At 32.9% G+C, this 23110-nt stretch overlaps 1 protein-coding gene across 4 annotated transcripts in view; it reads right to left on the minus strand.

Annotated features, from left to right (window-relative positions):
• qvr (glycosylphosphatidylinositol-anchored protein quiver) overlaps window positions 1-23110 on the minus strand; it is an 81133-nt gene that overhangs the window by 36688 nt on the left and 21335 nt on the right. For 2 of the 4 annotated variants that reach the window (XM_072522513.1, XM_072522514.1), the window contains one exon: window positions 19410-19457. The exons of the other annotated variants lie outside the window; for them this stretch is intronic. In XM_072522513.1, coding sequence (XP_072378614.1) covers window positions 19410-19457 — 48 coding nt within the window. The remainder of the gene's footprint in view (window positions 1-19409; window positions 19458-23110) is intronic. 4 annotated transcript variants of the gene reach the window in all.

The following is a 23110-nucleotide window of genomic DNA, read 5'->3' on the forward strand; positions in this document are numbered from 1 at the left end:
AGTTATCCAACAGGCGCAGACAGTAGGATTAATAATTTGCGATATTATTAGGCTTATTTCTATGCTGTGTTATTAATATACATCAGTAGCTTAATGAATTATTAAAAGTTATAATATTTATTATGAAAACAAACTGTAAATTACTTATATGATGAATGCATGAAAATCTTACGAACAAATATTTTTTAGGAAAACCGGTTGTGACAGTGAACGTCTAAGGTGAGTTTACTGAGGTGTTCAGTTGACTTACTTTATATAGAAAAAAAATATCAAATTCTTATTTTTGACTAAAAGTCTCAAATGAGATTATATTAAATACATGATAAAACTAAGTGAGTTAAACATAGCATAAAAAACTTAAAAAATCATAATAAATAACTAATAAATGTGTGGAAAGTTAAAAAACAAAAAATGAAAAAAAAATTAAATTAAAGTCAATATTAAGGATCAAAGTTACTAGAAATTTATTCTTGTATAAACCTATAAATATATCTATAATCTATAAATAAAATTGATCTAGGGTCTCAGGAAACTGAGGTCTGATCTTTGGAGCGGTATTGCAAAGTATATTTATGTATATCTTTGTGCGCATAATGTATTTGTTATTCTTTTATTATATTGCTAGCATATTTCTACCAATCTTTCACTTTTCCATAGTGTCTTACCATCAATTTTTTCAAGTGTTTTCATCCCTGCTGTTTCTAACATCCTTTTTGTCCTCTCTGTGTAAAGGCGTGTTTCTGCCGCGTATGTAATTATTGGTCTGATGACTGTTTTGTAAATTCTGCATTTCATTTCTTTTCCGATATTTTTATTTCTTCACATTGTTTAATTTAGCCGTCTACGGTTCCGTTTGCTCTATTCACTTGATCTTCCACTTCAGTTTCGAGCTTTCCATAGCTAGATAATGTGATGCCTAGATATTTAAACTCCATCACTTGTTCTATTATCTGACCTTCCAGCTCCAATTTACATATTAGTAAATTTGCTGTTGTAACCATGCATTTTGTCTTTTTTTTGGGGAAATTAACATGTTAAATTTTCTAGCGGTTATATTAAATTTGTGCAGCATACGTTGTAAATCGTCTTCACTTTGAGAGAGTAGTACTGCGTCGTCTGCATAGCAGATTATTTTAAGTTGTTTTTCTCCCATTAGGTATCCTTTTTTATTCTTTTTTTTTATTATTTCATCCATAATCAGGTTGAACGATAGAGGACTCAGGGACTCTCCCTGTCTTATCCCATTTCCAGCTTCAATAAGGTCGGCTAATTCTTCTTCTACTTTTACTTATATTCTGTTATTTTATTCAGTTCAGTTTATTTGTTATAACATTGGTTGTTATTTTTGTTTACTAAATTAATTCCTCTTTAATTTTCCGGTTTCGATTTGTCTCCCTTTTTGCAGGAAGGTTTTAAGATGCTCGATTTCCATTCTTGAGGAATTATGTTTTGTTCTATTATTTTTTGGATTAGTTTTAATAGTTGTTTGGTCAGATCTGATCCTCCGTACTTTAGGAGTTCGTTCGGTATTCTGTCCTCTCCTGGTGACTTTCTATTTTTTAATTTCCGTAATGCTTCCTTGACCTCTTCTTCCTCAATATTTATTTCTTCGTTTGTCGTCACTTCTGGTGTTGGTGGTTCATTATCGTCACCTTCAGCAAATAGGGACCGAAGGAGTCCACCCGTGTTTCCTTCTGAATGTGTTTCATTTTTATCAGTTCGTTCATCTCTTTTCTTTGTCCTCTGAATATTCTACACATTTCTTTTTGTGTTCCGTGGATGTCGTGTTCCATCTGTTTTAAGAAGCTCTGCCAGTGTTCCCTTTTTATTTGTCTAACTAAAGTATTCGTTTCATTTATGATTCGTTTATAGTGGTTATATGCCTGTTCTGTATTGTAAAAAGGCTTTCTTCTTTTCTTCACATTTTGTCTGCACTTCCTCTCTAAACCAAGGAGTTTTCTTTTTTGATATGTTAGTGTTCGTTACTTTCCTCTCTCCAAGTGATTGTGTTGCTGCGTTAATTATGTTATTTTTGAGTTTTTCCCAGCTTTCCTCGATGTTATCGTTTTCTAAAATTTTATTCCTAGCGATTTTCTCTGATATTCTTTTCTGTATAAGTATTCCGTGGATTCCGTATTTAGTCCTTAACTTTGATTTTTGTTTGTGTTGGCACCGCTCTTTTGGGCGTGAAAAATTTCATACTGATTCTTATTTTACACAATACTAGGCTATGGTCGCTACCTACATCTGCTGAGTTAAGGCATATTACGTCGATTATTTTCGATGGGTGTATATCTTTGTTGGTTATAACATAATCTATCACAGATCTTTGTCCGATTGTGTTATTAAATCCTTTTAGTTGCAGGTATATTTTAATAATGCGTTCATTGATTCTTTCCTGATTTAATTTATTGTTTATATTGTATACTATTATTAATGTTGCTGTCTTTGCGTGATATGTTTTATCTACCCCACTGAATAGTGTATATAGTTATGTTTTCACCTTTTCCCTTCTTTTTGGTTTCTTATATTATTGTTACGTCCAGCTTTCTTTATTTGATTTCCTTCAGTACTTCTTGTTGTTTAGTTCTAATGCCTTGAACATTTCATGTTTCTATATTAATATTCCGTTTTCTTTGTCGTTTTCTTTGTCCGTAAATCTGATCTATAATCTGAGGCTTTAGCTATTTTTTGCTATTTTTTTACCGAAGAAGAGATGCTGGACCTTCATTTAAACCCCCAAACTTGGAGGTCCAGGGTTTTTTATCGACTTTTTCTAGTCTAGTCTGTTTTGTCCCACAAATAGTATTTGATATCTTATCTACTCTGCCGATACAGTCGGTGCGGGCGTTATCCTATCCACCACCTGAGGACCGGCTGGGGAGACAGATATTTTCATAGCTATTCTTCAATCTTTTTTAAATTACTATCGACCAAAGTATTTCCAATTATTCTCTCCAAGAGCCGTGAGACTTTGTCGTGAAGGTGTCAATGAGGTTCGTACGACCTTAATTACGGGTATCAGGCAACACTTAGGTTTAGTTAGCCTTCTCTGGACAAACTAGTTTCTGTCTGGAGTGATTATTCATTTCCTAGCTCCATGTGGAACAAACTATGAAAGAAAAACTATTAACAGAAGTAGTCAGAAAAATCGTGATGACGTTTAGCAACGACCAAAAAAGGTCTAGTGAGCGTAGCGATACAACGATGACAAGATTTAAATACTAGTAGAAGCAGAGCCTCAACTCAAACGAAGCTAGAGGGCAGGTGATTAAAGCTATCAGAAAGCGACATATAGATGCAGGGGTTACAAAGATCTTTAAGATCGTAGTGTAAAAGGGACATGAGGCCAAACTACTCCTTTATGTTCAAAGTTAGTATTACACGATAACTCAGAAAGATTTAGAATATCAGGATCTATTAAAACTTTAGAAAAAAACTCATAAATGTCGATTTATATCTCGAACTAATTTCATACCTTAGTGGTACCAATAACCAACAAATAATTCAAATAACAAATACGATAACACGACTGGTTGATTTTCTTTGTACTCAATACAAAAAATATCTTGTCAACATAAGTATATAAACTAAATTTTGAAGAGGTTTATAAAAATATCTTTAAATAGTAACATAAAATGCAAATAGAACCCGAAAAAAGCCCGAAAAAATAACCAAAAAAGTTATATTCGACTATTAAAACTTTGTTTTTCTAAACTTGTTTTATAAACTATAATCAAATTATAGTTATATAAAAGTAAATCAACTTAACCTGTGCTGTGAAATCTATACGTGTTTTAACAACTTCCAATAGTGTCTGATATGATGTGCAATTTTTCAGTGATGTCAAGTTTCTGAGAAGTAGATTGAAAAGAAACTTGCTGGTTTATTGCAGTTAACATCTTAGTGTTGTGCTAAAATTTACTTTTATTGAAATTTAATACTTTAAAGTTTGTTTCGAGATCATTTATTTAAAATATTTATTATAACTTTTATCAGTCCAATAATTATTTTTATGTAGTTATAATTACTCCAAAAAGAAAAAAAAGCTGCTACAAGAAGAGAGGAATGAACGAAAATTGATGAACTAATAGATATCTCACATACATAGTGTGAAAATTTTAATATACCGATTTTTCTTGTGATTAGTAAGTGGGTCGTTGGTGTTCTAATGAGATTCAGAAGAAAGTGAGCAAAATCGATAAAACACATCGGTTATAAAAATCGTAAGTTCTAGATACACCACAATCAATTTGGTATATTTAAAACCGCCTAAGTGACCTCTATTCACCATTTAAGTATTTCCGTTTCCCAATGAAACATCATGTATAGTCCACCAACACAAGATACTAAATAATTAAAGATATAAATACTAAAAAATTTTGAATGTAAAGAAAATTGACAATAAAATGCCAAAAAAATACTGGAAATACGCTAAATAAGCTAAAGATACATTTATGGAAGAAAATAGATGACCACAAACTTGGTTCACAGCGACATCGACGGAACTTAAATAGAAAAGACTATTTTGAAGGAATTTAAGGGAGGTTTGCGTCCAGCAATGGATACTTTTTATATACATAATTATAGTCGAATTATAGCCGATTGGTGATGATAATAATGTCATTGCTGGGTGATGATGATGATTTTGAATTAATACGTTTTCACAGGAAACCAGCGTACCTTCTTGTCACAAGTTGCAATGATACTGTTTGTACCACACGACGAGCTTTGATTTTTAATTGTGACCTATCGTTTCGGTCCATTTACTGAAATAGTTTTAAGGTTAAGATATCACTGTTTTCTATGGAAACAGATTATGCATAATGCATTTTGTGCAATAAACATAAAGATATAATTGTCTGAGTTAATCCACTTTTGATCGGGATGTGCAAATTAGGTTATTAGTATTTTATAACTATTTTGGCCTCTACTATTTCCATTATTCGTTTTGTTTTATTTGTTTGTTTGTTTCTACGTATTATGTCGTTAAGTGTGTCTGTTACTTTATTAGATTCTGTAGTTTGCTATCTTATTTCATTTTTCGTATTGCTTAGGCTGAATATCTCTATCACCAAATAACAATTAATTCACAATTTACATCATATTATCGGCTCTTAAGAAATGGTTTATTTGCATTGTAGTAAAAATAATTATTGTTAAAGTTTGTTTTTTAATAAGTTAACGCCATAACGAAGAAGCATTAAATAATTTTTCCCCGAATTTCCGATTTATTGTGGAGTTTTGAAAAAAAACTTCAAGAACATGGAAATAATTTTGAGATACTCTCTCTAAAGCATGTAAAATATATACATTAAACTAGAATTCCGTCGGTGTCGAAATTAAAAAAGAATAACAAGTAATATGGCGAATAAAAATCCTATAAACAAAGTCAACAATGCTCAAAAACAAAAACTTAACATAAACTGTTTAGATAATTACCGAACTGTAAAAGTAATCAAATATTTCTTCAAATGTTTCATATATCTATGATTGACAGTCATTTATTAAATGATACAAACTTTAAAGACATTTTTGTTTTAAAATAAGTTTTGCTTAGATGAACATTTTAGTGTGAACTACAAAATCTTTCTAATTATACAATTTATGTTTACCAAATTATTGAATTTAATTTTGTTAGAGCAACTAATATGCAGCTCGATAATTAGTAAATTAATCGATAACTGGCAAATGATAATGAATAACTAATTGCCAACACCATTAGCTAATTAAATATTTCACATATTTGCAGAGAAATAATTAGGTAATGCAGCACTTTTAAAATGAATATTATGCAGCTGATATATTTTTAGTTATTGCTTGCATACCAACAGAAAATTTTTTACAGAGAATAAAAATCGAATTGACAGAATACGGTATATTATCTGTACATGATCGAAACAAACAAATCTAGGGAACCGAGGAATTCCTCAAACAAATTTGGCTCACTTGTCATTAATTGTCCTTTTGGTATTGCGTTATGGTATAAATGTTCGTTATTATAGTTCTTTCAACCAAAAATATAGTATTTTCTAGAGTTTTTCTTGGTGGATTTTAAACACGTTTAAGAAAAATCAAAAATAATTCAGTAGAGCAGCTCCAACTACGGGTGTAACATATTAACTAACCGTTATTATAAAAGCTATTACTTTTCGATTTATCGTACCTACGATAATAAAGGACACATTCAAATAAAGGTACCAACGATACTAAAGAAAGCATTTGATTTATCGAATAATAGTTTTTACCAACGATATTAAAAACGCACGTTGGAATAAGTTGTACAATCTCCGCAAAGTTTTGTTGAATTTATCTAAACTAAATGTTATAAAAGTTACGATAGCGTATATGGTAGCTAACATGATATCCAACGATCGATAACGGTGATGGAACTAGAAGAAAAAGAAGAAACGGTATTCAAATATTAAAATATTTATATCTTCTTCTTCTTCAAGTGCCATCTCCGCGGCGGAGGTCGGCAATCATCATAGCTATTCGGACTTTTGAGACGGCTGCTCTGAAAAGTTCATTTGATGTACATCCGTACCACTGTCTCAGGTTGCGCAGCCATGACATTCTACGCCTCCCTATGCTTCTCTTTCCTTGGATCTTTCCCTGCATAATCAGTTGGAGCAAGGTGTATTTCTCTCCACGAGTAATATGTCCGAGATATTCTAATTTTCTTGTTTTTATTGAATTTAAAATTTCCATTTCTTTGTTCATCCTTCCCAGAACCTCTTTGTTTGTGACGTGTTCTGTCCATGATATTTTCAGAATTCTTCTGTACACCCACAGCTCAAATGATTCCAGTTTTTTCATTGATGTCGCATTCAAGGTCCAAGATTCCATTCCATAAAATAAAGTCGAAAAAACATAGCACCTCGCCAACCTAACTCTTAGTTCCAGTTTTAAATCCCTGGTACATAGAACTCTTCTCATTTTGTTGAAATTTGCTCTAGCCTTTTCTATTCTTATTTTTATCTCCTGATTGTAATCATTTGTGGAGTTAATCATTGTTCCCAGGTATGCATATTTGTCCACTTGTTCGACGTTGGTTTCGTTTATTAGAAGATTCTCGTTATTTCTTTGAGTTTTCGATACTCTCATAAATTTCGTCTTCTTGACATTCATTGTTAGACCATACTCTTTTCCATACTCTGCTATTCTGGTCACCAGTCTCTGAAGATCTTCAATGTTTTCGGCTAAGATCACAGTGTCGTCCGTATATCTAATGTTGTTAATGGGAGCTCCATTTACCTTTATCCAGCTGTTTCACCCTCAAGAGCTTTTTTCAGGACCTCTTCGGAGTAGGCATTGAAAAGAATTGGCGACAATACGCATCCCTGTCTTACTCCACATCTAATTTCAATTTCTTCTGACAGCTGTTCGTTAACACGTACTTTTGCTCGCTGTTTATAGTATAAATTTGATATGATCCTGAGGTCGTTGTAGTCAATCTTCTTTGATTTCAGGACATTCATTAAATGTTTATGTCGTACTTTATCGAATGCTTTATTATAGTCAATAAAACATGCGTATATATCTTGATTGACGTCCAGGCATCTTTGTATTAGTATATTAAGTGAAAAAAGAGCTTCATGTGTTCCTAGGCCTTTGCGAAAACCAAATTGTGTATTATTAACGTCTATGTCCAGTTTGTGATATATTCGGTTATGGATGACTTTAAGTAGTAACTTTAGCGTATGAGACATTAAGCTAATGGTGCGGTAATCGCTGCATTCTCTTGCGTTTTTCTTTTTAGGGAGACAATTAAAAATAGATGTTAACCACTCTTTGGGTAATACGCCTGAACTATAAATTTGGTTCAAGAGTATCACTAAAACATCAATGTGCTTCTCATCTAGAATTTTTAGGATTTCTATAGGAAGCATATCAGGTAAAGGGCTTTTCCCGCTCTTCATTGTTTTTAATGCGTGCAATATTTCTTCTTTTGTAATATATGGACCTATTTATTCTGACGTAAGTTCTATGTGCTCCAGATCTCCTCTTTCATCATCGAACAATTCATCGATATATTCTAATATTTATATATTAGAATATATTAGAATATCTTTATTAATATTTTATATCTAAAATATTTATATAAAAAAAGCTAATCAAAAGTTCAATCGAATTTAAAAGGGCAATGACTTTGTGTTACAGACTGGTACATAAATTTGACAGTTGTGCTAAAGTTAGTTTATGGCGATGCCAATTTCTTGAGCAAAATGTGATTTTCTGCTAAAAATTTCAGCTTATCGGTTAGATGAATCGATAAACAAAAAGCATTTCTTGTATTTGAACATCCTCATCTTATTTCAGGGAAGGATTTCAACAGTGAATAATGAACACTTCTTGTGGCTGTCTAATATAATATCATTTATAATATTAGTTGGTCAGATAGCCAAGCGGGCCAGACAGACGAATCACATTCATTTCACTGTAAATTAGTTAGTGGTTGATGGTTGGGACCCTCGTCTGAAACGACAAATTCTAACGTAGTAGTGTAAATTTCAAATGGATCTGCTACTTATGCTAGAATAAATCTCCGATAAGCTGGTATAGTATTTCCGATACGCTGGCATATCGGATCGACCTATGGATGAGCAGTAAAGCAGAAAGAAGGTGTACGCTTAAAACCCAAAATATAGACAATATAATATCAGTTAAATAGAGAAAAACCCAAAAGGAGAAAAGTACTTACTTTGTTGAATTAAAAACAGTTCTTGACTTAAGCACCAAGAAAAAATTGGCTATTTTTACAAGGTTTTTATAAGGTTGTTTAGTAGGACTCATAGTAAAATATATTGTAGCATTTTATTTTCTCCATGTAAATCATACATAAGTACCGAAAACGGTTCATATCTATTTGCGTTCTAAAATTATTAATCTAAACAACTTTGGAGTCGGAATCTCTCTACTTAACACGGCGTACAAATTATTATCGAATATCGTATTAAGTAGACTTATTAGAGAATACCAAGCCGGATTCCGGGAAAATAGATCAATCATAGATCAGATTTTTACCCCAAGATAGCTACTTAAAAAGGGATAATTCAATAGAACTATCCATAATCTGTTTATAAACTTCTGACAAGCATACGACAGCATTAAAAGGAATCAGATGTGGAATGATTCCTTGGATGCGATGAAATACCAGTCGAATTTTTAAAAGTTTTTAACGAGAACAACCTGAATGTAGTATTAGAACTGTTTAATAAGATATACGATACTGGTCAAATTCCATCGGACTGGTTGAAATCTACATTTGTGCCCCTTCCCAAGAAATCGAATTCTAAGACGTGTAGTGAATATCGCTTTATAAGTTTAATGAGTCACACCCTTAAAGTATTCTTGCGTATTATCCATTCCAGAATACGAGCAAAATTAGAACACAGCATAAGTAAAACACAGTTCGGTTTTAGATGCGGTTTTGGAACTCGAGAGCCGCTCTTTGCAATACAAGTCTTAATTCAAAAATGTCTGGATCAACAGAAAGTGTTTACGCCTGTTTTAAAGACTATGAGAAAGCATTCGATACTATCAAACATGACAAACTCATAGAACTATTACATCTTACAGGACTTGACACTAAGGACATCCAGATTATAAAAATTCTATATTGGAATCAAACAGCCCCACATGAAGAATGGACATATGGTGAGTGAAAACGTAATCATTTCGAGAGGGGTTAGACAGGGCTGTATTCTTTCGCCACTGCTTTTCAACCTGTACACGGAACAAATATTTCTAGAGGCACTGGAAGAGTACAACGAGGGCATCAAGATTAATGGTGTACCAATAAGTAATTTTTGATATGCAGATGATACTGTTATACTGGCCGATAACATCGAAGATTTGCAGATGATGCTAAACAGAGTAAATACAACTGGCAACCAATTTGGCCTGAAGATCAATAGAAAGAAAACTAAATTTATGGTGATCAGTAAAAAGAACATTCAACATATCGACCTGAATATTGAAGCCGAACGTATTGAAAGAATACACCGATTTAAATATGTGGGATATACAGTAAATGATAAGTGGGACCCAGATGTAGAGATTAAGATCCGAATTGAAATAGCAAGATCTAAATTCATCAAAATGAGAAAGCTCTTAAGCAACCGCCACCTAAGCGTTAACCTCCGATGGCACGCCACGAAATGCTACGTACTCTCTACGCTACTTTACGGAGTTGAAGGGTGGACGTTAACAGCAGCAAATATAAAGAAGTTAGCGGCTTTAGAAATGTGGCTGTATCGACGCATACTGAGAATACCTTGGACATACAGAGTGACCCACACAGAGGTATTAAGACGAATGGGTAACGAGGTGGAATTGTTAACAACTGTTAAAAGGAGGAAAGCGTCATACCTGGGCCATGTGTTCCGTAATGATAAGTACAGTCTGCTACAGCTTATCGCGGAAGGCAAAATTGAAGGTAGAAGAGGTTTGGGCAGAAAGAAGAAATCCTGGCTGAGAAACTTGAGAGAATGGTTTCAAATACCAGAAGCTGCGGCACAAAACAGAGAAACCTATCGTTTGATGGTCGCCAACCTTCGGTAGAAGACGGCACATAAAGAAGAAGATGTGAAATGCAATTGCAGAACTCTCGATTCCAAAAAAAAACTTATCCAACTTGTTAAAATACGTGTAAATAAAATATGCCTGTCTGGATGGTTAAACCTTTCCATAGGAAGTATCTCAATGAAGTTAGCCTATGTTGACAATATAACATCGAATTATTGGTTAACAAATAAAGAAAAATATTTTTGTAAAAAAACCACTAATCAATCAGCTAAAAAAATCTAATATAAGCAAGATAATAATTTAATTAATTTAGACAATTTAAAAAATGGAGTAATAAAATAAGAGAAATAAAGTAAACAAAAGCAAAAAAAAATTCAAAAAAAGAATGGAGAGTTAAAAGGCATTTAAAAATAAACAGATAATACCATTATCCAACGCTGAGCGGGAAATTTTACTACACAAATATACTCAAGTCTAGACGATTATTTTTATATTTTTATTGCAAGTACGAATAATATAAATCAACACCATGATATTATAGGAATATTATTCATTCACAATGAAGGGTGATAATGTTGATTTGAAAGATATATCTGGCACGCAACATGTGGAAACGGTCAAGTTTTGGAACATAAACCTAAATATAAACCATAATATTTTAATTTGAAAGAGTTCAGTCACCTTTAGAATAAAATTGATTATTTTTCGTTGCTTTGTTGGAAACATGAGAAAATGTACGAGGAGTGGTTGAAAAGTTGTTTTATTTTTTTTTCACTATTTTTTAGCAATACCGAAAACAACGCCAAGGAATGTAAAAAACAATAAATTGAATGAGCCATTCGCTAAAATTATTTTTAAAAATTATTTTTCTTCTTCTTCTTGTGCACTGCCCGATTATTGTGCGTTGGCTGTTAAATGAAGTATCCACTAGAAAACTAAGTTCCTGTAGCTGGCTGTATACCATGTATCACAAAAAAAATTTATTTCAAATCTTTAGTAAAAGGTATAAATAAAATACCCAAACGGGCTATATCACAAATACAGAACGTTTTCGGAATGTAAATTCCATCATCAGTGTAACAAAGTGTACATGCTATGAGCCACTAAAATATATGGGGAAAATATGTTACATTATATGTTATTAAAAATTAGGTTGTTGATAACAACTCAGTTGTTATCAACAGGTCCTCGAAGACACTTTGTCTCAGGACCAAGTAACCGATGAAGAGCCATACGTTGCCATGTTTCCAATTCCAACGGTAACTTAAACATCCTAATTTTTAATAACATATAATGTAACATATTTATAAATTAATAACATTTAAAGGGTTTTCAGCCATATATTTTAGTGGCTCATAGCATATACACTTTGTTACACTGATGATGGAATTTATATTCCGAAAACGTTCTGTATTTGTGATATAGCCCATTTGGGTATTTTATTTATACCTTTTACTAAAGATTTGAAATACAAAATTTTTAGATGAAGTATATTATTTCTCTCTGGGTGATGCATAACATGGCCACAGTATTCCAGTTTAAGTGGAAAAGTTACTGAAGTGGTCAGAACAGTCAAAAATCGCAAACCAACAAAATTGCCTTAGATGTAATTACTGGGCACATGAACTATGTTCGGGAGCTGACAAGGACAGTTTTTTTGCGATTTTTGAAAATATTTTCAATTTATTAGTACTAAGTTGCTAAACTATGTTTTTTTAAGTAAAACATTTGCATGTGATTTTTCTTCGGAGTCCATATTTCTAACGCACCGAGTGATTTTAAAACTTGCACCAAATTTATATTATATTTATTATTTGGTTTTCCCAAAGATTTTTTAAATAAACAACTCTTCTGTATTATTAATACATGTTGAATCTAAGTAGATTTCCAATTTCACATAATTATCATGAAGGAGAAGAAAAATATTTTGAAAAAAAAAACAAAATGGGCCCATATTAGGACCTTCTCCTCTGTTTTTTTTAGCAAATATTCAATTTTGCGTTAGCTCACAACAAAACCACTTGTTTATATTTGGCAGAGTCACGAATCTAGTATTTTTTTCAACTAACCCTTCTACCAAAATTGGCTGCAATACAAATGATTTAAAACAAGCGGCTTCCGAAAAACCCTTGTACCTACTTAGTTAGAATTATTTCTGATTATTTTAAATTAAGTTAATGTTAATAACATTGTTTTCCTTTTTTTTTAGTTTCTTTTTTTTTACTGTTTCCTTCTACTCTTTTATCTAATATATTAAATTATAAATGATTCTGTAGTTTACCACTAAATTGTGTACATAAAACAAAACTTTCATTAGTACTCCGGTCGCCAGAGACGAAAATGTCACTGAGCCTCTAAAAATCATTAGCACTAAATTTTGCTAAAAATGTCAATTTTGGGATCCCAAAAGAGGTGCAAAAAAGTTTGCCTCTCCTTCCAACGGGTTTCCCACACAACCCCCCTCGAAGGGAGGGAAAAACAGAAAACATGTATTTACCAAGAATCTATATGCTGCAGAAAACGATGTTTCAAACAACAAATATAACTGAGATAATTTTGAACAAAAATTTTTCTTACCTTTTTTTTTTGTAGAATGAACTGTTGTCTCAGAAACAGCGCTTGAAGTGACCGACGATTTTGATCAGAGTGTCCTATCGTCAAAAATCAAAATTCGCTTTAAAAGTCAAGAGTGAAATTTTCGTACGCAATTTTTGCATTTTGCCTCAAATAAAGTCAGATTCTATAAAGTTCATTTTTTACAATTCTTATTAGACCAATCACTTCCGTCAACCTGTCACTATGGAATTTTCATTGTTTAGCCCTAATCTTTCTAATCCATAGATAAATAATATAGTATATAGAAATTTCTAATCTTTAAAACATATATCATGTAATTTCGATTCTGAGTTTTGGCAACATATATACAAATATACATATATACAAACGATTTAAAATATTTACAATTGCTTATTTTTGACTGCACAAGTACGTTTTTCAAAACTATACACCTTAGCTACAAATTACACTCAATGCCGTCAATTCTTTCACTCAATCGTGGAAGCATTTCTCGTAACATGAGATCGCTTGTAATGTGAAAGTTTGAATTCATCGTGTTTTAGGCATATTTCATGAATATATTAAAATAGGCATATTTGATGAAAAAGATTTTGTAAGTATTAAAGATTTGCTTTTCAATGTGATATCAAATTCTGATTTTGATCAAGTTGTCTTTAGTTTACATATAGTATATGAAAATTCATATAAGAAACAGAGAAATATACATTTAAATAAATTTATTATTATTTTAGAACAAAACAGTATACATACTATAGATAATCTCAATAAAAATAATGACATATTAGCGACAGCTGTTAATCTATCAAATAGACATTTAAATGCATCGGAGAGTTTAATTCTGTCAAAGGGTCTAAACTTTGCTGTTACTCATTCATCTATTCCAAAATTAGACATAGTGGAGAAAATATCTTAATATTTACCAACCCATGTAAAAGAAGAATACAGAGTACCTATTATGTAAACATAAATTGGAAAAGTCTATTAAAATTGAACAAAACATAAGCAAAGAGGAACTAAAGGTTATAAGAACTTTAAAAAATGACGACTCCATAATCATTCTACCAGCAAACACGGGGAATGCAATTATGATAATCAATAAAATTCATTATGAAAACAAAATTAAAGATCTAATAACAAATGGACCTTATACAAAATTAACAAAGGATCCAACAAAGCCTTTGGAAAACAGAATGTATAGAACTTTATTCAAGTTTAAAGATTGTTTAACAAATCATCAAAGAACATTAATTACAGTAAGACCCCTCATTTTTATGGAGTACCGAAAGTTCTTAAAACGAACATATCACTTAGACCTAATTGTAGTACAAACCATGAATTCTGAAGCTATTAAGGCCCAGAAAAACAATAAATCCCCGGGAGTTGACGAAATACCAGCAGATTTGTATAACATGGGTGGCGACCACCTAGCAAGTCACATCCATGCGCTCATCAAAGACATATGGGAAGAAGAAAAAATACCCGACGACTGGAAGAAAAGTATAGGATGCCCGATCTATAAAAAAGGAGACAAACTCCAGTGCAAAAACTACCGTCTCTACTATTTACAGCATATAAAGTACTCACGTATATTATAAACCCGCTGCTCCAACCACTAGCAGAAAATATTATTGGAGAGTATCAGACGGGCTTTCGACGGGGAAGATCGACACTCAATCAAATATTTACAGTCAAACAGATCTTGAGTAAATCATGGGAACATGACATTGATATTTACAATGTGTTTGTAGATTTCAAACAGGCATACGACTCAGTCAAAAGTAACAAACTCTACAATATATAGGCTGAATTGGCAATACCGTACAAGCTAATTAGACTCATTAAAGCCACAATGGATGGAACTTAGGCATGTGTACGAATACAAAACCTCCAAACAGAATTTTTCAAAATTTCGTAGAGATTAAATCAGGGAGATAGGCTGGCCCCAACTTTGTTTAACCTGGCACTGGAGTATGCGGTTAGGTAAATGCACACTGAACGAGAAAACATACTGACCAACCGAACGGTTCAACTGGCCGCTTATGCCGATGATATTAATATTACGAGTAGAACATCAACAGGAGCACAGGAAACATACGCAGAGTTAAAAACGCAAACAAAAATGCTAGGTCTGGAAATTAACACAGAAAAAACAACAATAATGATACAGACGAGAAGAAATATAGTCTCACAAAATAATTTTACATGAAGATGACATTGAAACGGTTGGAAAGTTTACATACCTGGGAGTAGAAATATATGCCGACGGATCAGAAGATAGAGATATACGGAAGACAATAACGCAGGCAAATAGAGTTTATTTTGCGCTCTCCCATATATTTCGGTCTAAAAATGTCCACCGAAATACAAAGATGAGAATCTATAAAACCTTAATTCGACCAATAGCATGCTATGGTAGTGAAGCATGGGTCCTGAAAGAAACATTCAAATGCAAACTCGATACATTCGAAAGGAAAGTACTGAGGAGAATACTAGGACTTGTGAGGGAAAACGGAATCTTCAGAAGTCGATACAACAACGAGCTTTATTAACTTTATAAGGAAGCACCACTGTCAGACTTCATTAGAATACAAAGATTGCAATGGGCCGGACATGTGATAAGAATGGGAGAGGATAGGTTACCAAAAAGAGCACTGAATGCTAGAATGCAGGGAAAGAGACCCGTTGGAAAGCCAAGAAAGCGCTGAGAAGAAACAGTAAACAGCGACGCACAAGCCCTTTTAGGAGTCCGTGCATGGAGAAGATCATCCACAGACAAGCATGGGTGGAGGCAAAAAATAAAGGAGGCCAATGCTCGATTTGGGTTGTAGTGCCGTAGAAGAAAAAGACCATGAATTCTCCTTGTAGTGAACTGTCAAATTTTTTTTTAGATATTATACAACCATTTGCAAATAAAAATGACACATTTATAAAAAATACACAATATTTTTTAAATAAATTATCAAATATTGAATTTAACTTAAATAATATTTTAGTTAGTTTTGACATTAATAGTTTATTTACAAATGTGCTATTAGATAAGATTTTGAATATAACCAAGACAAAATTAGAGAGTGAATTGAAGTGAGGAAATTGACACATTGGCAACTAGAACAATACTAAATATTTCAGTTATAATGGAGTTATCGACATTATGTACTGATCATCCATATTTTCAACTAAATAATGAATTCTATAAACAAAATTTTGGTCTAGCAGTAAACTCTAGTTTATCTCCATTATTAGCCGATAAATTTATGGAAGATTTTGAAACAAATATTATTTCTAAACAAAATTTAAAACCCACAGTACGGTGGAGATATGTAAATGAAGTATTCTCAATATGGTCTTAAGGATCAGAGTTGTTGGATACATTCCGGAATGATATAAAAGATAAATAAGGGACCATAACATTTACCATGGAAAGGGAATTTAATAACACTACCTTTCCTAGATGTTTTAATCTCTAAGAACGATACTGGATATGAGACTCAGGTGTACAGAAAACCAACACACATAAACAGATATTTAAATTACAAATTAAATCACAATATCAATATTAAAAAGGGAATCATTAAATCCTTATACGATAGAGCCAAAATTACTTGTTCTAACGAAAATTCGTTCTTGGAGGAAAAACAGTTGTTAACATCTGTTTTATTAAAAAATGATTATCCTTTATCGTTTTTAAATAAGGAGTTTTCAATAATCGATAAAAGAGATCAGAGCAACTTAGAACGAGATCCTACAGTGTACACAACGAATAATACGAGGAAAATAACAATACCATACATAAAAGGATTATCAGAAAAACTTAAAAGGATAGGAAATAAATTCAACATTTTAACAACAATTCAAAACAACAAACACATTGGGATCTATTTTATCTAAAACTAAACCTAACAATAAACAAGAAAGAACAAAGAATTGTATTTATAAAATACCTTGTGAATGCGATCATTTCTATTTAGGTGAAACGTCAAGGCCATTAAATGTTAGAATAAGTGAACATCAACCTTATATTAATAGTAGAGAATTTGATAGATCTCAAATATGTAAACACGCATGGGTAAATGAACATAGGATTCAATGGAATGATTCAAGTATAGTCCTAAAAGAAACAAACGGTAAAAAGGGATAAATCATAGAAGCGGCTCTAATTATGCTACGTTTTACTATGTAGTCCAAATACTTACCATATCGGCCTCAGAACAATAACAACATTAGCACAAAAACTTTCTGATGCATTATACTCATAGTGATTCGTTATTGCATTTCAACGTTTTGCATTATAACACGTAAAAAATCAAAAATTATGAAATCACAAATAGCGAATATTGATCAGACTTTAGTTTGATTTGAAATAGCACATACTAAAACAATTATTAGGACAGAAGACAAATTAATTTTAATTAGAAGCGGGAAAATTGGAGAACAGTGGTCAGTTGCTATGCTTTGTAACTGGTGATGAAAAATCTGCTTTCTCATGTCATTCTCATACAAGATGTAAAGATGATTTGATGGATTTAAAAAAATCTGTTTTGGAACGACGGGTGTCATTTTAAAAATCACATGTTAGGGCTGCGATTCTCTGGAGTTCTTCGTGAATTAATAATAAATTAATAAAATTTGTTGGATTATTACACCTGTGTTTGTCTAGAAATGTTTGTTTTCCTCCGTCTTATTAGTAGTAATATACAGGGTGAGTTTCCAGTGAGACATTGGTCGATAATTTTATAATGACACAGAATAAAATTTTTCGCCAACTAACAAAAAACAAAATTTGATTATTTATTGTTACAATAGATGATGACGCATCGTATGGCTCAGAACTGTAAACATATTTATTACTAATATCTTTTCTATTCAAGTATTTTCTAGATCACACACCGGCCGGCGGAGACGCAGGTAATAACCGATGGCTCCCCATCCGATAAAAAAACCAGCCTGAGTTCCCGTTCATTCGAGGCAATTCTTGTCAAGACCGCCACGACCGGTCTTCCCCAATGTTCGAACCAATTCATGTCTGCTTCTAGGGGATTCCGAAACTAACGGAGTTTTATATTTAAAGAGGAATTTTGTTGTAAACAAGACAGTGAGTTTTTGAAGATTGCGCCGCGTTTTAAAATGTAACGCACGTATTTTAATAAATATACATAAATTATATAATTATTGGTGTAATATAAATTAGATAGATTGTGCAAATAAAGACTTTAAAAAAACTTTTAAGTGTTATAAGTCTAGAACCTTGAATAATAAATAAAAACAATAAATTAGACTTATAATAATATAACATTATTAATGTTTGCATTTTGAGAACGATTTCCGAAGTGGAAATTAAAACGTCAATAAACTTATTTTAACCTTCAATTATGGCTTATTCCCATTAAAATAGCATCTACTTTAAAATGCCACAAGAAAATAGTTTCAGAACAATACTTCAAATGTCTCATATTTGTTGCCAAAACTCAAAATCGAAATTTCATGTTATGGGTTTTGAAAATTAGGCTCTAATGAAAATTCCATGACCGGTCAATGAAATTGACAAATTTTATTGATCTCATAATAAGCTTTATATAAACTGACTTCATTTTCGGCCAAATGCAAAAATTATATACGAAAGCTGCACTATTGACTTTTAAAGAGCATTTTAATTTTTGTTGATATAGGACACTGATAAAAAGATATCGAATTTTAACCGTTGAGTTGATACACATTTTATTTAAAAAAATGATTTCGCACGTTACTAACATTCGCTTCAAGCGTTGTTCAAGAGAACGATTCGTCGTACAGAAAAAGTGCTAATACCTAATCATTTTTATTCACAATTATTTCAGCTACATTTGGTGTTTAAAATAATTTTTTCTACGGCGTAAAAATTTTTGGTGAATCGATGTCTTCGGTTTTCCTCCCGTACGAGGGGGGTTTTGGTTGAAAGCCGGCGAACTTTTTTGGAGTCCCAAAATTGACATTTTCATTAAAATGAAGCTTGTTCGTCTCGTTTTTAGAGATCAAATCTCTGATGACTGGACTAAGTTAAACCCATTTTACTCAATAGCACTTATACAAAAACGTAACACATCACAAATTACAAATATATACAAAAAGTGTTAGCTCTGTGTAGTGTAGTGTTTTAAGTGTAAGTGTGTGTACAAACAGATAGAAACAGTGCCTTACTAAAATCTAAACAAAAAAGTCCACTAATGAAATGGGAATATATCAAAAAAAGCTTTCTATGTATATTTGTCAGAAACAATTATTATTAACACCAAAATACACATTGAACGGCAAACATCAAGACTTACTTTGGCATTCTGCTTTAGATACTGTAGCAATAGCTATCAATAATATCACTGAAAAATAAAAAGCATACGAAGTATTAATTTGTTTGATGCCGAGGGTTTAGCTGAGCTTCTTTTCAAATAATTTTTTAATCGATCGTTTCGTTTCCTTCTTAAGGCAATTCAACCACATTAAGCATGATATTTGTTCCACGTTTCGACCACAAACAAAAATTATCACTAGCGCAATGATGCTTAAAAATAAATTAAATAATTCAATAATAAAACTAGTATTTTATAAATATTGCAGACTTAAAAAAAAACAAACCTGAGAAGTTTATAAACATATAAAAAGTTTACTCTTATCTGAACCTAACCTAACCTAATCTAACTCATAGACATATAATACCTAGACTGTGCGCTGCAGTCTAAACCCATTCCCTAATGCGACAGAGAAAAAAGATACGAGCATCTCTTTCTAATGGCTGGGGTTTATCTATCACGTGAACTTTCCACTGGAGATTGTTTGGTAATGGAAAGGTCACGTATTCGGTAAACCCCGATCATTAGAAAGATATGCAAGGACTCTGGTATCTTTTTTGTTTGTCGCACTAGGGGAACGGGTTTAGATTGCAGTGCGCTCACGTCAAGGTCACGTATTCGGTAAACCCCGATCATTAGAAAGATATGCAAGGACTCTGGTATCTTTTTTGTTTGTCGCACTAGGGGAACGGGTTTAGATTGCAGTGCGCTGTCTAAATATTATATGTGTATGGTCTAACCGAAAATAACCTAAAACCGTATATTTAACGTTTAAACTAATAATTTGTAGATGCAAATTATACATATAGCAGTAGGGGATACTTAATCATACTATATTCTTTGTTATTTAACATTTACAGTGCACATACTTTGTTTGTAGAGCATGGCCATAAATTCAGCATAAATGGCAACAAAATAAAATATCTGTAAGCTTAAGATATAAAATGATAAGTAAGAGCAATGATCTAGGGATTAAATCTAAATGTTGGAATAAAATGTCAGTGCAAAGGGTTTAAAAATTGACACAAACGCAGACACTTCTGTTACAAAAAACTGATGTCAAATACTGTCAAAATATCACTTAGGGGAGAGTAACATAAGATGGGACACTTTTTTTGTTCCAACGAATTTTAAACAATCATTAAGGCAAATGAAAAAACAAAATATGGAAACAGAAACTTTATAACATTGACAAGAAACATTTTCATAGATAATATGTAAAAAAACAAAACTTTTTTTTCTAATTTAAAATGCAAAAAACTTTGCAAATGTCCCATTTTAGGCAACCTATATCCTAAAATGGGACATGGGGTTACTCAAAAAGGGACACTAAGTACAACAGTTGATACATGTGAAATAAAGTTCATCTAAAATTCCACAAGTTTCATTTGCCCAAAGGCAACAGTTTTTGCACTGATACCAGTCCTCTTTGCTAGATGCGTAAATACATTTACACACTGCACACAACTCCTTTTCTTCGCGCTCTTTTTTTTGTTCTGAGTCTAGCTTTCTTTTGCCTTTTCCACTTTTATTTTTTGTATTTTCATTCGCTTCAAGTTCATTTTTATACGGAGACTCAGTAAGAATGGTTGATGGTAGGGACCTATTAGAATTCATTTTCTTTTTTCTGCTCCGGGCTACTGGAACAGGACTTATCTGCAATATGCTGATATGCTTTTTCTGAGATTTTTCACTTTCGTCCTGGATTTTTGATGTTGAAGGTTGTGGATTATTTAAGATTCCGGCGTTTTCCTTTGATTTTTTCTTATTCGGGATATTTAGTGACTGATCTTTACCCAGAATGGACACTTCATTGGTGTTACTTTCAATAACTAGAGGGGGAGGGGCTTCAGTTCTGTCGTTTTCTTCCAAAGGTAATTCTGTCGTTTTACTTGGGGCAAATTCGTATTCCTGAAATATGTCGGGGTTGTATGGCCATATGCCAGCTGCTCTAAAACCATTCATAGCAGTTTTAACAGAGGCTGCCTGTGAAAAAGCATCAGTTACCGCTGCAGCAACCTGATATATGCCAAAAGTACGTCCAGGGTGGTTTTTCATCCATCTATTTAGCCCAGCGTCGTAGAATGTCATAAAAGGTTTAAAAAATGACACATCTAATGGCTGCATTTTGTGCGTGCAATGAGGAGGCAAGCTTAAAAGGATAAGATGGTTTTCTCTTGCAAAATTGATTACGACTAAGCTTTTGGTGTGCGAGACATGACCGTCTAATATTAATAGGACTGGTTTTTCGGCAGTAGGTCTTACATTATCCACAAAATATTTCAAATATTTCAAAAAAACGTCGCGGTCCATCCAGCCCTTATCTTGAGCAAATGCTACACTTCCATTGGGAGCATTATCCATAAGCTCAGGTTTTATCCTCTTACGAGCAAAAATAAATGCTGGTGCTAGAAAATTTCCCGTCGCACTCATTGCACAGACGAGTGTGGTGTTCACTCCTCGTTCGGCACTTGTTAGCCCTCCTACCTGTCGTTTACCTTTCTGAGCTAGTACTTTAGACAGCTTTTGTACTGTTGTTACTCCTGTCTCATCCACATTCCATATTCGATCAGGAGACAAATCATACTTGGCAAAGATGGCTTCTAAATTTTTGAAAAATGTCGAGACAGCATTTTTGTTGAAGCCCGTCGCCCTTGCGTAGGACGTTGCTTCTGGTTTTCTAAGAGAAATGTTCGAATGACGGGACAGGAAACAATAGAGCCATTTTTTGGAAGCCATTCTTGTCACTTGGTTGAAGTTGTTGGGGATGCCGTTAATTGCAGCGAAATCGAAGGCTAATCGACGAAGTTCTTTATAGGAAACTCCAAAGAATCTTGATTCCATTTCCAAAACGTATGCTATAATTTCCTGTTCTTGCTGTTCATTGAAAACGCTACGAAATCTGCCCAGATGTTTTTCGCTGTTCTGTACCGTTTTATTTTTATTTCCCGTTCTTCTTGCGAGGGTACTTTTTGGCACATTGTAACGTTCTGCCGCGTCTCTGATGGAAAGCTCTCCTTTATGGACCTTGACAATCGCCTGCGACATATCTGTTTGAGACCACTTGCCGCGATTGGTTTTTCTAACATATTTGTATTTTTCTAAGTTGGGCATCTAGAAACAAGAAAAAATGCTGTTTACTATTCACATAGTAACTCTTTAAATAACCCTACTAACCGATAACACTTTATAAAAATATGTTTTATTTTTATTGTAATGCATACCAAATATAAGAGAAGAAAATAGAATAAGTTACCTAAGATGGGACGTCTCGACTTAGGAAACTTCTTTCTGTCCCATCTTAGGAATAATGAATATACAAAAAAATTTCATAACCCTACTTATCAGCAGTCGAAAATAAAATCATGCAACCATAGCAATATGTACAGTATAAAGTACCTAATGTTATGCCAAATAAAGAAATAAAACGCACTTACATTTTCCGAGTAAAAACACGCCTCGAATAAACCAGAATATTTTAACGAATGGCACGATAACAAGCAACGGCTTCTCACAGGACACTGCGAGATCGATGATGGCCGATATTCGTAAAACTTGTTCATACTGAAGGAAGGTTTCCGCACGGGACGGTAGATGTCAGTAGCCTCACAGAATAGACGGGCAAATTACGTGTCTCATCTTAGGTTACCGTCCCGTTTTAGGTTACTCTCCCCTATTTTCAG

Source organism: Diabrotica undecimpunctata, chromosome 2, assembly GCF_040954645.1.
Source record: "Diabrotica undecimpunctata isolate CICGRU chromosome 2, icDiaUnde3, whole genome shotgun sequence".
NCBI classification, from domain to species: domain Eukaryota; kingdom Metazoa; phylum Arthropoda; class Insecta; order Coleoptera; family Chrysomelidae; genus Diabrotica; species Diabrotica undecimpunctata.